This window comes from Dermacentor albipictus, chromosome 8 (assembly GCF_038994185.2).
Source record: "Dermacentor albipictus isolate Rhodes 1998 colony chromosome 8, USDA_Dalb.pri_finalv2, whole genome shotgun sequence".
NCBI classification, from domain to species: Eukaryota; Metazoa; Arthropoda; class Arachnida; order Ixodida; family Ixodidae; genus Dermacentor; species Dermacentor albipictus.
Genome location: NC_091828.1, coordinates 107,627,592 through 107,645,043, shown reverse-complemented (window position 1 = coordinate 107,645,043; position 17,452 = coordinate 107,627,592). Strand labels below are relative to the sequence as shown.

General features: G+C 48.9%; 1 protein-coding gene across 6 annotated transcripts in view; it reads right to left on the bottom strand.

The window, feature by feature from the left end:
• The window catches only part of mwh (multiple wing hairs), a 349,065-nt gene that overhangs the window by 16,706 nt on the left and 314,907 nt on the right, over nt 1-17,452 (bottom strand). For all 6 annotated transcript variants that reach the window (XM_070523973.1, XM_070523975.1, XM_070523974.1 and 3 more), the window contains 2 exons: nt 15,315-15,459; nt 209-259 (listed from right to left, as the gene is read on the bottom strand). In XM_070523973.1, the coding sequence (XP_070380074.1) occupies nt 209-259; nt 15,315-15,459 (196 nt within the window). The remainder of the gene's footprint in view (nt 1-208; nt 260-15,314; nt 15,460-17,452) is intronic.

Genomic DNA, 17,452 nt, shown 5'->3' with positions numbered 1-17,452 from the left:
AACAGTCGACACTAAACAGAAGCCTATGTTTATGAGTTATCGAGTCGATATTGACTTTTAGACAGACACGCTTCCAATTTCATGTCAGCAATTTATTTGTTCGTGAGCATACCACAGAAGGCACATAGAAGCCGGTTAGCTGCATCATTCATCTGGCGTGTTAGACATATACGTGTGTCAGACATTTAATTTGAGGAAAAAATCTTACTTGGCATCGAAGCGAGTAGAAGAGGCATTGTAAGCAGTCCAGTTCTTCAGACTGAAAGAAAAGGAATAAAAACACACGTAAGAAGTAGGCTAATAAGCGACGGATTCTCTTTCAATGTCAGTATTGCGTCACTGCCACTGGCATGTCGGCAAATTCAGCAAAACGATGTAAATTTGGCGCTTCCAGAAGCACGTAAACGACCATGTTCAAGGTCGCCGCAGGGCTCTTCAAGCTGGTGCGAAATTTCACTTTACCTAAGCAGGTTACAAATGAGAAGAGGCAAGAATACTATTGAAACGCGCTTGTCAAACACGTTTCGCAGGCACCTTTCTCCACTCCCACTCCTCCTGGCTACGCCCTTGGCTCATTGGCTACGCCCTTGGCTCATATTGGCTCCCTGTTGGCTCATATTGGCTCGCGAGGTCGCGGGTGCGATCCCGGTAGCGGAGGCTGCACTCAGATTGAAGCGGGATGCGCAACACGTGCATGTATTCTGCATTGGGAGCACGTTAGCGAACCCCAGATGTTCAAAATTAATCCGGAGTTCCCCACCACGGCGTCCCACAACATCAGATGGGGTTTCTAGCATATAAGCCCCGATTTTTATGTTTTACTTTGTTTTTTTGGACGACAGCACTGACGCTGGCGCTGCTGTTTACGCCCGCAGAAACGCCATTCGCTTATGTTGTGTTGGTTGCAGAATCCCCTCTTCTTCAAGTCTGCTGACCCGCAGGCATGTCGTTGAGCGGAGAAACAAAAAACGTCACTGACGGGTTGCGGAATATTCTGCTTAACCGAAGTGGCGGTTGAAGAGATATTTCGTTGGGCCGGATATCACGGGACGACAACCACAAGTTTTACACTGTTCCTGATATCCGAAAATTCGACTTAACCGGGTTCGTCTTAACGGTAGTTTAACACTGCATATGTACTTTCCTAATCCTGTCGACTCGCCGCGAGACTTGTTGAGTGAGCGTTGAGCACAATGCATAGTGTCGCAAGCAGAAGAAAAGGAAGCCGAACGAAACTTCAGCAGCGTGGCGCCACCTTTTAGAAACGCCAGTATACGCGAAGCCGCGCTCACGTTTTCGTTGTATCCAAAGCCTCAGAGCCGCACGCGTAGCGGTAACGATTCCGCCGCGATCTCGGAGTCCCTTACACGTCGGGACAGTTCGTGACAGCTGCCGACAGACGGCAGCACCAAATGCAGCTTCGCGCTAGTGGCGGCAGGCTGGGCTACGGGCGGCGGTCTTTTTGACATTTCTTGGTATGTCGGCTAGATGTGTTTCTCTTTAATCGCTGATATATTATTACTTTCCCGTGACAAATTTTATTTGTGGCACCCTATTTCAAAAGTGGATAGTACCTATACGTGGCAAGGTTGACATGCCACTGCTTTCAACTAAACTCTTTCGCGGCTACCCCAGCTATGCGACTGCCCCCCCCCCCCCCAAAAAAAAACATAATGCAAAAAGATAGGAGGCACCCATAATAGCCAGTTTACCAACAGAGGAGTTGGAGGATAAATACTAGAGCAGTAAAAATGCGTAGGGACTTCGGTGGTATAGGAGAGCGGCCTAGGCGTCTTTCAGTGTGCGCGTGGTGCTCTCGACGTTTGCAGAGAGACACAGATACTAGTATATTATTATTATTATTATTATTATTATTATTAACACCAAATCGTTTGTAGTCGGCTTTTGAAACCCACAGGAAACTCGGATAGGACATTTGTCGCTCTCTGCGCCAACGCTATGCAGCAGCAACCCAGACTGCCATGAAAAAAAAAATAATAAAACAAAAGAGAGACGACAACTGGCAAAACAGATAACAAGCTTGCGTCAGGAAAGGTTTGTAAAAGTGCACTCTCCAAGCTACGAATTTGGCTCAACTCCCTTCTGCGAGGGTAGCGCGCGTGCGAGCTTTCATGCACGGACATGCATCGCTCCTTTCTGTGCCACTGCGAGGAAGAGAGAGAGAGAGAAAAGAAAGCAAAGCTTCTTGCGCGAGATATTTCAATTGTCCGACTTTCAGTCAAGCCATGCAACGGTAAACCGTTACAATGCACGTCGCCTCAGTCGGCAGACAAAGAAATGCAAAGCAAAGGAGAAACTTAAACGTAGCTTCGCGCCTCGGAGATAGGGAGAGGGAGAACGTTGGAGCCAACGGAAGAAAACAGCTCGGAGGAACCATTTCGCTTTGTTGTTGCGCGCGAGGTCGTTCTTCGTCGCCACAAGCGAGGGGAGTGGGACAGTTTCGGTTTCGCACTTGAACGGCGACGCCACCAATCTTATCGGCTCCCATTGAAAAGCACCGCGCGCTGCCATATACGCATACGTGCCGAGCAGCAAGTGGCGCGAGGCGTCCGCGAGAAGAAGGGACCGCGTTGTCCGTGCGCATAATAGGGCGCGGGCGCGCGCGCTCTTAATTTCGGCGAGCTCCATTTTCTTTTGTTGGCTGTCGAAACGTCTCGGACCTCCGAGCGCGTGCCCTGTATTTACACTTTGCGCTCTTCTCGCATATACCAGACGTGAGATAGAAGGGCGGAGTGGAGGGGAGTTGAGGGGAGGAGGGGGTGAGAGTTCTTAGCCAGCTTCGCCGTACTCGCGTGGGCGGAGCGGAGTCGTCATTGTCGTAAGAGGGTCGAGGGCGCGTCGCGAGGCTTAACGCACCATCGCTAGGCCTAACTTTCGTCACTCGCTCTACGCGGTGAAGAATGCAGCTATACAGCTATAACGGTATAGCCTTATGCGGCAAGAGCCGGTATAATAAACTGCGTAGCGCATTGCAGTGAAACGTTTTTTTTTTTTAAGCAGGAGTCGTGGCTTTAATGTGAAAACGGACCCGTAGTTACACCTTTCTCGTGCACTCTCTATAGCTCTGGCTAAAGGAGTTGTACGGCATTGTGCTGCTGGTCATGAGGTACGCGGGTTGCTCTGATGGTGGTGTTCGTAGCAGTGCTCTGATCGTGGTGAAGAGGGCTAAAGTCCCACCGGTATCTGTCGCTTTGAACTGTCTAATTCTACTTGCCGATGACGCGATCTGCGACTTGCAGGTCTGGACGCGCCGCTCCACATACGCCAGTGTACGTATGCTGCGATCTCACGGCAACCGCTCCGTCACTGGCGCGATCCAGCATGTCTTATCCACGCCGCATGCAGTCGTACAAACGCAACAAAAACTACGTACTTTGCCATTTAAAATCAAAGCAAAACGGATAACGTCGCACTGTGCCCTGCGTGCAACGTTCGGGAAGACATGGCCCAGCTAATCTGGACTTGTAGGCTCCTTAACATCCGTAGCGAACGTTCACAAAATACTGCTGTCCCTTGAGCTATAAGGCACGTCCTTGACCCGAGAACCAGCGCAGCGGGCGTATCTCGCGCAACGGAGGCACGATTTAAGCTTACTCAGACGCAATGGTCTCAATGACATACTTTATAATTTGTTGCAGTCTGTTTTGTAGCTGTGGCGTGCACTGTGCATATCATTTCACTTTTCATCGTACCCATCTATAAGCATAACATACAAGGCATGCTGACATAGAGTCCTCTTCACGACTTATTAAAAAAGAAACTCTCTCTCTCTCTCTCTCTCGCACGCGGGTGCAGGCGTGACAACATGGGCACACATCCCCCGTGGATCGTCGCCAATTTTACCGCAGAAGTACGGAACCTGGAGTACTTGGAGCGAAGTATCAGCGTCCACGAGACGAACTTCAGTCGGCGGCGAACTCCATGCATACGGCTTTCCTCGACGCAAAAGGATAGAGTTACTGTATAATCTCCCTAAGCAGATGCAGTAACCCTACACCGTCCGCGGTAGAGTTACTCTAATGTGAATAGTAACTCTGCAATTGTAACTCTACCAGCGCTGTAACTATACAATACCAGCAAGGAGCGTGTACAGCACACATATACAGTAACTCTACCACCAGGTGGAGCGATGCGTTGTCCCTCAGCTGAAGAACTTGGTCATCATTAAAGGTACTCGGTGATTCCTTTGGCGAGGAAGTTCTTGAAGGACCCATTTTGTTATAGTGCACTCGAACATAGACGCTGAAAGGCCGTGGTTACGAAACGTTTGCAACGCGAACCCAGAACATTGCCATCGAAGTGAGATGACAACTTTGGCAAGCCGCGAGGTTTGCCCTTCCCTTTTCGATTAATATTGTCACACTCTTACAATGGCGAAGGAGTAAACACTCCCTGAAGCGTGTGTGTTGAAAATTCAGCTCTCTTACTGGGCAAACTCGTGCCCAGAAATACAAGCAATGATCGACTCTCAGCGACAGGCACAGTGATCGGCCCTCGACTTCATGGGTCAAGTCCGCCAAATATTTGTACATATATCACCGTGCATTTATACATGCATCAATGAGGGGAGGGCAGGAGGGGGGGAGGGATGAAATAAAATGCCCGTGTATACCGTGCAGTGGCTGCACGGCAAAGAATCCCAGGTGGTCAAAAATTAAACCGGAGCCCCCTGCTAACGGCGTGCCTCATAACCATCGCGTGATTTTAGCGTGTAAAACTAAAGAACTTAATTTTTTTATGCCGATCCTGTTCTTAACAATCCAGACGCGCATACCCGCACAGAAGAAAGAAAAGAAGAAAAAAAAAACCATGTCAGTCACAGTGGTGGAGCGACCGTGCACCAATGCAAACGCTCCTTCGCCCGTCTCACTCGGCGTGGCTTTCCCCGCACTGCCTGCAACTAACAAAAAGATTAACGACTAGGGACAGCATGCAAACGACAGAGGCAGCGGAGGGGGACTAAGATAGGTGCAACAGAGACAGAGGCGGCGCCGGCGGCGGTCCGAAAGCGACCGTGAGCGTCCTTTCGACTCTGCCACTGCCGTCATTGATGGGAAAGGGGCCACTTTCACACGGCATGGCAGGCCGCTTATCGAAGCCGCCGATCGGCCTAAGCGCGAGGAGTACAGTTCAGGTCACCGCAGGAGATGGCCTGAGAGGCCGCGATGCCATCTGCGTCTCTTCTGCCTCCGCGTAGAGTGGCGTCCGCCTCTCCGGAGTCGTACGACACGTGAAAGGACGGCAAGGCCTTCGAATGGACGAACGAATGAGCGAATGAGTGAACTTCTTGCCGGCACACCATGAGAACGGAACACGCGTACAGCATGAATGAACGAACGAACGAATGAATGAATGAATGAATGAATGAATGAATGAATGAATGAATGAATGAACTTGTTGCTGGCGCACACCGAACAGGATTACACGAACAAAATTTGTGTCTAAGCGCATGCGAGTCAGTCTCTCGCCGTTGAAAAAAAAGAAAAGAACGTAATGCAATCCACAAATTAACCAGTGATTACGTTAAAGTCGAGCTTTCTCTGCCTACCTCCCTCAGTTTTGGCGTGCCCGCTCTCTCGCCCGATAAAGCGCGCCGATCCCGGAGGCTGTGAAAGGAGTAATCTCGGTCGATACCGTGGAAAACGTTATAAAAACTGGCAGCCAGTTTCGGAGGCCGTATATTCAAAGGTGCGCGGTGACTTTGCGGGGCCGAGCCTGCAGCTCCACAGCGCGCGCAATGTGCATCCTCGCAAATGTTTTATTGTGCTGTGCAACGTGAACCGATACCTTGCGGCCAGCGCAACCAAAGATGCAGATGTGTTAGGCCGATCCTGATAATGCTATCGCAATAAAGTCGCTCAGGCATAGCACGTGAACCTAGACTTCTTTTTTTTTTTTTGCCTCTTCCCGTTTGCGATCTGCTAGACGTAGCGGGGATCTCTCGAACAGCTGCAGCGCGGGGATGGAGAAGCACGACAGCTGTGACGTCACCGTGGAGGAGTTTGGAGAGGAAGCACTCGCCTAATCGCGCTGGCTCGTACGTCACATGCGGCGTTCGTATGTACTCGTTGTTCAATGCGAACCTAAGAGGCTTTTGACCAAGTCGCGATTGGGAGGTACAATTGACCACGCATTTGCAAGGGGTGCAGACGGGCTAAAACGTCTAGTGTTATACGTTTCGTACTATACTCTATGCCCGTATTGCCCGTTGCCTGTACCTGTGCCACGAGACGAACAGTCCGATATTGAGATATTGTCCCGACATTGAGATTTTTCGGTGGAAGCCGTCCAGAAGCTTCGCGTCTAGCGATACAGCGGTGCACGTGAAATCCACGTAATTATTATTTTTTTTATAATGCGTACTCGCGAAGATGCAAATGTTGCCGCCGCATAGTCGAGGAGACTTGGTAAAAAAGAATAACATTATTGCCACTGTTCTCCCCATCGCATTCGTCGCAAAAAGCCATCGCAGCGTACAATTTATACACTGTAAACAAATTTACACCGTTGAGGTTGAAAAGTGCGTACATTGCTCTATAATTCACATCCTTACAACCGTTTCGGGTGTAAGGGTGCGAGTTATAGACTGCTTTACACCGGCATGCACCTATAAGGGCGTAAATTAGTTTACAACGTATACGACAAAAACGCAGACCCCCGACGCGAAATTTATTATTAAAAGGCGAAAATCGGCTGGCGCGAATCGCCTAGCTATATAAGACCAGTGGTTTCGGCGTCAAGCAAAACCACAAGATAAAAGAAATAAAGAATCTCATGGAAGTGATCATCCACAGTGTTCATTTTCGTTGTGTTATAACACAGCCCTACTCAACGCATGCTTCCAATTAAAACTCTAATCAGACTGATAAAAACGCCACGAGTACAAAGACCAAATTCAAAGCTTGCGGCAAAAAGCTCAGCGTTATATAAGCGCAGCCTGTTTGCCTCGAATAGTCATAAACTGTACCTTACACAACAGAGTCGTCTATGCACGCTTACCTCCTAATAAGCTCACGACTTGCATGGTTTACCCAACGATTGCCCTCACGTGCGCACGCTACTGGCCTAATGGATGCCGCTGATTGCTGCAGTGGTCACGCTACGGTCGCCGCTCGGCGCGCGCACGCCCTCCACTGTATTAGTGAGACGCCCCGCTTGTCTGCTGACCGTCTGAACCATCTAATAAGTTGTCATTGTCGTGACAATTTTGGCCCGCAGACACACGACGGCACGCGGGGCAGCTGCCTGATTACCGAGCCTGACGTGTCGACCGTGACCAACAAAGAACGCTTTCTCTTTCGCTCAACGGACTGTCGTCGTAACAACAGCTCTAGTGTAGACGACTTATAGACGTCTTTTGTGGTTAGCCGCGCCTCTGATTCCGGCCTCTCCAGCGGGGACGAGTGAAAGGTAATTGAGTAGAAAAACCAAGCAAGCACGCTTTCTCCTTCGTTATGGGAGCTGTTATCAAAGAGCTCTAGTAGACCACTTATAGACCTTTATTACCGCGCCTTTGTTCGCCACCCCTATAGCGGCGAGTGAGACTTAATTGACCAGCAAAGAAAGACCATCACATGCTGCGGAGTCTTACATAAGAACGAGGGCGGCTGTAGAGCGCTGGCGAACCTCTGTGATTAGTTGGCGCCGTGTCGCCAGTCCGCGCGCGCTCATATCACCTCAGTGATTAGCCCTTTGGGTGCCCGCATTAGACAAAGCCGACGATTACAACTAATCTCTACCATGCCGTGGACAGTCGTTACATGCTGGTTGAACTAATCATTCTTCGTCCACATACACGCCACACTAAGTCCTTCATCTGCGTTCCTAGTTCTACTTACAGGCAGCACCGGAATACGACTATAAGAAATACTTGATCACGTGACAAGGTATTTGACAGATCGCAATCCCCTCCTTTGATCACCATAAAGTTCTCAAGAACGGTACGTCTGGATTAGCCTGTAGTAAATAAAGCCTTCTACGAAAGCAATGAATGCCTTGGCATAATCTCCCTGCATAGATTGTATATATGACGCCTTATGCTGCGCGCGCGCTGCTACGCAGTACGCATGCGCATGTGCTTGGTTATATACAACGTGCAATTATGAAGGCCTCGGATGGGCACCTCCATGCAATTATCTCTAGTCGATGTTATGCATGTGTACCAGTTATAAGACCTTGTTTTTCGAACTGATTTCATAGGTGCATCATTAGACGTTCCATGGTACGATCGAGCACTCCTTGTCAAAAGTATACCGTGAGACCCATCCAGCGGTTACTGTGTACAGTGTAGCCACCGCTATGCTGCAGTTGTTCATAGTTCACTAATTCACTATCGCTACAATGTGCCCATGATGATGCTGGCTTCCATATTTCAATTCAACTCAAAACCTTTTATTTTTTTCAAGTTGCAGTAATATGCGTATCCTCCGTAACCTTTCAGTTCTCCAATCCACCACTTGCACGCATAACAACCGTGGTAGCTTCTGTGTACAACATAGCGTACATGTGTGTCTGTTACGAGACAAATAGAGGTAGAGACATAGAAATCAGGGCATATATACCAAAAAAGAAACTCAACGGCGCATTGTTGGGCGTCAGACGTGCACAATCCCCTGTATCATCCGTTTCCAAATTTGTACTCGTTAAGAAGCCTTCAGACACCAGTTCAAGCCACAGTCTTATTGTAGCTCATTATACTATTGCATTCTAGGCTTCAAAAAAGCGGCACTTGCCGCTTTCGCGAGCTATTTGTAAGTGATATACGTCACGTTCCCCTACTACGTCGTCTGCTTTCCGTTTCGCGAAAACTAAGAGCTTCTTTCTCTTTCATTTATTTGTTCTCCTAAATCCTCTCACAAGACTCTAATCTGGTCCCAGCTTGAATGCTCTGAGAACTGGGCAAAACCAGTCACGATTCGCCGCTCATAAATAAGGACTTGCTATATATACACCGGGACCGTGAAATGCGCCGAGAACAAGCTCTCCGCTCGCGTTTCTCAAACGACACCAGCTCAGATCACGCAACGCTCGCGTCTTATTTTAAAACGCCACGCCATAGTGTAGTCGCTCGCTCTTGTATGCGGCGCGAACGAGCGCTCCATTCACACCGCACAGTGGAAACGAACGCCGGCGCACAAGACCCGTTCGTGTGGGCGAGCATGAAGCGCGCGTCACGCACAATGAACCGACAAGCTCATAGCGTACCCTAACATGGCGGCGCAGCGCCCCAGTTGCAGACGAAAAAAAAAAGCACGAAACAGAAGGCGAACAGACGGACGGCCGGCAGAAGTGCATGCCACTTCAGGGTGCTGGTCGCACACATCGTCTGCACGTTGTCCCGTCTGTTCCCAACCGGGCCCGCGCTCAACGGCGCGAAATAGGCGTCGCGAATGCATGAGACCATCACGCTTCTCAAGGAACAATGAGCCCTGGACGCAACGGCGCTGTCACCGCTCCGCATGGCGATGCAATCATGAGAAACGTTACATGCGCGGACAATTCGGAGGAGATTCGCGTTGCCGTCTGTTTTGGCTATAGTTTTCCTTCGGGGCCGTCTGTCGACCGCTGTCGTCGTCTGCAAGCGACGAAGGTTCTCACTACTGTCTCTCCACACTGTTGGGTGCAGTGGGACTGAGAACTGCGCAACTGCAGTCAACTTGTAGCAGACGACAAAGGCATCCGAAGCCAGTGTGCCATTTAGAACAGCCGTAACGTCACCTTGGGTGGTCCTTCTTTCACACGGTGTCATCAGAGATCGTACCGCAGTGCGGTGGAAAAATTGCAGAGGCGTCCCACCGGCGGTCACAGGTGCACTGAGAATAGTGCGCTTCTGTCCGTAAATTGCTTCGCCACGCAGAGGCCAAAGTTAACGGAAGAATCGTCTGCTCACCAGACGAACTGGTACTGTTCACATCACCGACGAACTATTGAGTCTTGAAATGAAGCCTCTCTTAAAAGAAGTGTCGATTACAGAGCCACGGAGTGGTCCAAAAGCACCTGTGCGGTAGTTCCAATTTATTTTGTAGCCTCTGCGAATACTACGGGTGCCACATTGAGTCAATTAATGCGAATTGCTTCAAACCTTCCGTGCTTCTCGAACGACATCTGCGATATACGTTTGAGCATGCGTTTGAAGCGGACAATGTGCCACGTTATGAGGGTAGCAGCAGCCAGTCGTACCACTTTATTAGTAGCGAGAACAAGCTTCTTTAACTTAATATAGATGTTCGACCTGCGAAATGCAGTAATGCATTGAACTAATATTATGGGCCAGGACATTCATACGCTGCATACATGAACAGACACTTTTGTGCATGTCAAATTACCTTATGGTGTCGTGCAACTACCTCATACAAGGCCCTTATATTCAATTACCCAATGTAAATACGTCGTAGACTCGTAGAATTATTTCACGCATTTTACCTTATGCACTCATGCCATTATCTCATAAGGTAGATGTAATTACCTCACGTAGATACCTAATATACTCATGAATATACTTCACAGACTCATGAAATTGCCTCATACAGTTAGAGCTGGAAATGTAACTAATGTGTCCGACCACCTCGCCAATAGCATATTCTTGCTACCTTGTCAGAATTACTTCACAGACCGATGCAACTGCCTCAAGCAGCTATCTCGTACTTGCGTTCTAACACTACAGCCATAGCATCCTCCCAAACTCTGAACGAAAACTCTTGAACAAAAATATGCGCTACGACTGTACACTTCTGTAAATTCCCACGCCTACGGGAGTAGGAAGAGAAGCAACAAGGTCCATTCTCCTGCCGAGTAAGCAGGCAAGACATCCCAGCTTAGCCGGGTCGGGACATGGCCACAGCCAGTAGCATATAGTCATTCATAGTCATTATCAGCAACATTCAGAAACATACCAATCTAATCATTTGTTAAGATTTGTGAGGGTTACGTATGCCTATATACGTTAACGTTCGTAAAAGTAAAAGTAAAGAAAACATGAATAAGAAAAGGGCCCTGGCTCTTCACCGAACATGATTCGTAAATACGTTAAAATACCAAGGCGAATCAGAAAGCCTCTGGCCCTCTATATATTTTTTTAGCAAAATTACGGCTGTAAACGCGAAGTCAACATATCCATTCCCAGCGGTGGACCTTCCTTGGACCGGCCCGGCCCTGTCTGCCGGCAGCTCCGCGGTAGGCGCTGCTGTCAGTTGTTGAAGATGGCCGCTGTGCTTCATACGTCCACGGCGTACGAGCAACGAAGTGTGATTCGTTTTCTACTGAGCAAGGGACGAACGCCCATCGAAATCCACTGGGAAATGCAGCCTACGTATGAGGGAAAGGCGTCCCGCTTAGAGATGTGTGAGGTGGTGGTGTTATGAGTTCGCAAAAGGCCGCGAAGACTTGCATGACAATGAGCGTTCGGGGAGGCCGCGTGGGTCGCTGACTAACGACAACATTTCTAAAATTTAGTGCTGCGATGGGACAATTCTCTCAACCGGTGTGGGGCTATGCGAAAAAAAAAAACGGTGTAAGCTACGTATATTTGTAATTACCTGTGTGTGCCTTATTTTGGCTAATAATAATACTAGGGGCAAGCACTTTCTGATTCGCCCTCGTAGATAAATCAATGATTCATTGGTTTATTCACTGAACGCCTGACCAACAATATTTCGCGCAGCCAGACTGCAAAGAAAAAAAAATTACCGACGATTACGTTACTTCCTAATGCGAAATTTGAGCGCAGCAAATAAGCTGTTTCACCTTTTCGATAGATTGAGGCAAAGAAATCGAGCAACACATGTATGCGCTATCACAGAATTTTTTTTTATTTTTCACGCGTATTCCTTTAACAAAGACTCCACTAACAGTTCTTGACAGTCATGAAGGAAGCTTTGTGGTCGGAGAAATAGACTGATATATGTTCGACTTGGTACACCAATGCTTGATTCTCAAAGACGAGATCTATACAAGTGCCTCGCGAGGTTGTCACAGCCGTGGGACGCGTTACGAGCGAGAGGAACGGGATGTTCTCCCGCATAAGTGTTAGGAGATTGCTGTTTGTCTTTAAGTCAACATTAAAGTCCCCCACTACTAACATCGGTGTGGATCGATGGACGGTTAATGCGAGTTGCAGGAAGTGCACGACGTCTTTCGTGAGTGCGGTAGGGGCGAAGTAGGCAGCTACTACCAGCAAGCCGTTGGGCAACTTTGCGGCGCACAGTTCGCCAACTTCAAAGTTCGAGCCGGCGCTTTGACAACCGGAGACTCGCAGGAAGGGGTGGGAGGGGGGCGGCGTGTACACCCAGCGGCAAACGATGGGGGCAGAAGCGCGTGCAGCAAGCGGACAACACGATAAAGGGAGGAGGGAAGAGATAGCAGCGACTGACTGATGCCGCTGACGCCGATAGTGAGTCAACCCCAGCTGCGGAGTTGGTTTCAGGGACAACGCCGCCGATGCCGACACAAACAATATGATACCCTCGCTTCCGCAGCGCTAAGAACCAGGGGGGGGGGGGGACCCTTTCCTCCTCTTTCTGCATGGCGGCGACGGTGTTCTATGCAGTCACGTTATCTTGACTCTCTAGCGGCGTCAGCGGCATCCAGCGGTATCAGTCGCTCGCTGCTAGCGCTGGGGGGATGAAAGAGGGGCGGAGCTGGTTACGAGGCCGACGACAACGCCGACGCGAAACCCAGGAACGGACGCCAAAGAGCTGCGCTCTAAAAAAGCGTTGCACTACGAGGGTACACGTGCGTGCATAGCCTCCACTGTTATGCCCAAACATAGGAAAAGGTGTAGCAGAGAGTACATGCGACGTGAGAGAACGGGTATCTCTCGACGATTCGATGGCCGGCCATGGATCGTCTTGGTTTATGTTGGCTAGTCTTGGCTTGGGATGAGAGAGGCAGAGCCAGACGGCGATAGCGCGTACACTTATGAGTCTGTGCCTGAACATGTGCAAGGAAAAGATACCGGCAGACGGAAAGAAAGAAAGAAAGAAAGAAAGAAAGAAAGAAAGGAAATAGACGTAAGAGGAACCTCAACGCCACGAAGTATGCGAGAAACGCAAGGTAAGAGAGGGATAACATGACGGGGCGGAAAATACCTGTGAAACGTACTACAAAACGGCGAGAAACGGCGATGAGAGCAGAATAGCGCGAATTTAGAACGCCTCCTCGGCGCTGAAGAAAGCCGCACTATAGTTGGCCCTCTTCGCACGGTGCAGACAGCCCTCGCGGAGCGAATTTCTCCTTTCTCTATTTGGTCCTTTCTTTTTTTGTTTCTTTCACGGCGTCTGGCGGGCGCCTGTTAAATAAAACCCTGCGACCTCGCAACATACAATGCAGTGGGATACGACCCACATCGGCCTTTGGCCTCTTAAGCTACGGGGGGTTGGTAACGTAATCTCGTAATTATGCATTATTATACGTACGGTACGTTGGTCCAGTGAGTAGGTACACAAAAATAAGTTTTTACTCCCTCCTCCTCACCGCCTTCTCTATATTTATAATCTCCTTTTCTCGCCGCTTTTTTTCCGTTGTTTTCTTCGTACTATTTTCGCTTTGCTGTCGTAATTAGATGATGTTACGTGTTTGCCGTAATGAGCCGTTGTGAATATAATCAAGGTTTAGGTGAACGAAGCGGTTCGCTGGTGTATATTACGTCCGTAATGCGAAACTATATAGGCCTTACTATAATATACTATACGATACTATACTATACTATACTATACTATACTATACTATACTATACTATACTATACTATACTATACTGCCTCCTGCGGCAGATGGCCCAGTTCAGCCTCATCAGCTGCATTTTTGACCCACCACACCTTCTTGGGAAACTAACCGTAGGCCCCATGCTATGATCCTGTATGGGCATATGGGTTTAATACATGGATGTAACGATTATTCGAAACTTTCGAATAACGAATCGAATAGTGTCTTATTCAAACGGTCTTCGAATCGAATATTCACTACTCGCAAATGCGAATATTTGTTTCGAATACTTTTCAAATCTTTCAAAACGTCATCTGCACTCAAATAAACATAAAATTGGAGCAAAAAACAAGTTTTTCACCTCTACGGTCGTAGTATAAAAACACAAGAACTTGCGCAGCGGGCAGGCTACGTCCCTTAGGAGGTGGCCGTACTTTAAAAGCTGTACAGCAATAATTCGCACTCTCTGAAGAGCCCTGTGAATGCGAAGAGAGTACTCGTTTGATCCTAACGCTCCATTTGTGCATTTAATAAGCAACGTTTCATCACGTGCAATGTAATGACAGAATCAAACTTGCTAACTTTAAGAACACTGGGATGTGAACATAGTTTCGTAGTAATGGCGACAACGGCTATCCATTATTCGAAGACTATTCGAAATGCATTGCACATTTCTGCTCTGTATCCACTGACGATAGCCCATTCTGGATTACAGACGGGGTTACTCCATCCAGTAGCTTTTAGAAATCGCAGCAGCACCCTTGTGGTCCCCTGACTCTGCGATATGCGAGGCCACGGTCCCGAGATCTTGTTCACGGTGAACAGTTTTCGACGATTACGATTGCTGATTATGAGGTTCACGCCGCAGCAGTGCAGAAATACTAATTTTGACCACCTCGGATTCTTTGAACTCAACGCACGACAAACACGCGTGCATTCCCAATGCACGGAGGTACACACGAGCGTTCTTGCGTTCCACCTGCATCGGAATACGGCCGAAGCGGCGGGAATCGAACCTGCGACCTCGAACTCGGCGGCGCAACGCCATGGCCATTGGGAAACCGTGGACCGTGGTAAGCCTGCCACGTAATGCACCGATGATGGCGACATCGCTAGGCTTAGCACATACATATAGCGTGGAAAGAAGAGCTATGGAAAGAAGAATGATAGGTGTAACGTTAAGGGATAAGAAAAGAGCAGATTGGGTGAGGGAACAAACGCGAGGTAATGTCATCTTAGTTGAAATCAAGAAAAAGAAATGGGCATGGGCAGGACATGTAATGAGGAGGGAAGATAACCGATGGTCATTAAGGGTTACGGACTGGATTCCAAGGGAAGGGAAGCGTAGCAGGGGGCGGCAGAAAGTTAGGTGGGCGGATGAGATTAAGAAGTTTGCAGGGACGACATGGCCACAAATAGTACATGACCGGGGTTGTTGGAGAAGTATGGGAGAGGCCTTTGACGTGCAGTGGGCGTAACCAGGCTGATGATGATGATGATAGCGTCGCGAGATGGAAACTCTTGCTCGACCCTGGCGGTTTCGGCGGCGCCAGTATGGGACGCCTGGTGGGGCATGTTTCGCGCGCGCGTATACCTGCGCCTTCTTGGCCTGCTGCTGGCGCGCCCTGGTGGAGGCGTAGCGCCCGTGGTCGACGCCCGTGCTCCGGCGGTACGTCTTCAGGAGGTCCAGCAGCAGGGTCACGCCGTCGTTGGGCTCGCTCACGAACTCCTCCACGAAGCTGGAAGGAAACGAGAAAGACGCTTTGACTGCAACGAGGGCTCAATCAGCAATAATTTTAAAGAAAGAATCTATATTTAGAGTTATCAAAAGGCGCTGACGTAACGAGCAATCAAAAAAAGTGCCCTACACTTTTTTTTTCTCCTTGTCAACTGCGCACTAGTGCGAAAAGCTACAACTGACAGTGAGTACATAAAGGTTAGACGACATTAGTGAGTTAGTAATGTCATGTTTCGTTTCTTTGAAGCCACGGATATCCGCGTTTGTAAGACTCCTATAGTCCTATACCGCCGTATATAACGAGAAAGACGCTTTGACTGCAACGAGGGCTCAATCAGCAAAAATAAAGAAAAGAAGCTATATTTAGAGTTATCAAAAGGTGCTGACGTAACGAGCAACCGAAAAAGTGCCCTGCACTTTTTTTTCTCCTCGTCAACTGCGTACTAGTGCGAAAAGCTACAACGTGCAGTGCGTACATAAAGGTTAGACGACATTAGTGAGTTAGTAATGTCATGTTTCGTTTCTTTGAAGCCACGGATATCCGCGTTTGCAAGACTCCTACAGTCCAATACCGCCGTATGTAGAGCGGTTCGATACGGTGCACCTTCGAGTAGATTGAATCCCTTTTTCATGTACCGATGCTTTCCTGTATATAACCTTAATCGATCTTTTATAGAGAAAACTCGTTAATAGGTGTCTAACTCCTATTTATACAGTCAAAAACGTTTCGTTTGTGGAGAGCCTAAGGAATTCGGTCGTCGTCAAAGAGTGTATAAGCTCATGGCTCAGAGGTTGTCCATAGATATTCTACATACTTTACCTTTCTCCCTCTTGTAAATTCTGTGTCTCTCCCAAAGCAGACTTAAACCACATCATGTGGGGGTGCCCTAAGCACCCCCTTCCCCCTTTCCTCAAGCAGTTAATATCTAGTGAGGAGCAGTGGGAGGCTGCCTTGCGCAGCTCCAGGCCCGATCTTCAGGAGGCCATCCTGGAGTGGGCTGAGAGGATAAAGGAGGCCTACTTCAAGTAGTTCCTCCCCCACCCTCTATTCCATTGCCCCCTTCCCTTTAAAGAGGGATAAATAAAGTTTTTCATCATCATCTACATACTTCACAGAAAACCGCATACATGCACTACGAGCAGAAGGGCGTGACACCAATAAAATGTGCGTCGGTACTACCGTCACACATTGCGCGATAAGAACGAATGAATGAACGCTTTATTTTCAACTTCTTGTATGGGGCATGTGACATATTATGCCTGTCACAACGAGGAAGTTCTACGAATATTGATGACGTGCTGTTGACGGCGACACCCCCATGCAGGATGCATAATACAAGCTATTCTTGCGCTTCACGTCCCTGGGGTCAATGGTGTTTCCGTCCGTAGCATAGGCTGCAGCGAGCAGTACATTAACACAGCTGCGTGCTTAGCCGTTATGCAAAATAGAAGTGAGGCGTGCAGACAGGACACAAGAGACGTGGACAACACGAACGCCGCTCCGGAAGTTTCATCCTCCATAGGAAGTCCGCATGTTGCGCGGCTAACTTATTCCAATTGGCGTAGGGGCGGTTCCAATGGCGACCGTCTCCCAGGGCCGCGCAACGGACCCTTAGACACTCCTGGTAGAACCTAACTTGGCGCCATGATTCAGCGGAAAGAATAGCTCCGATCCTCCTGGCATGCCCAGTTGATGGTTGTCCGCTTCTCTTCTCTTGTGTCCTGTCTGCCCGCCTCACTTCTATTTTGCATAACGAATCCTTACCAACTAGCTCAGCTTTCAGTCGTTCTGTGCTTAGCCGTGCCTGCCCTGCGAAAAATTCGACCGGAAATGCCAAGTCGCACGCCGCCGAAAGTCCGGTGCTGAGACAAAAGTACGAAAGTCCGGTCCGGTGAGAGGACGTTCGAAGGTTACAGAAAGACGTTAGAACGAACTGCTGCTTCAACTTATAGCTCGACGCTTGCAATATGGGAACGGTCACGGCACGTCGTTG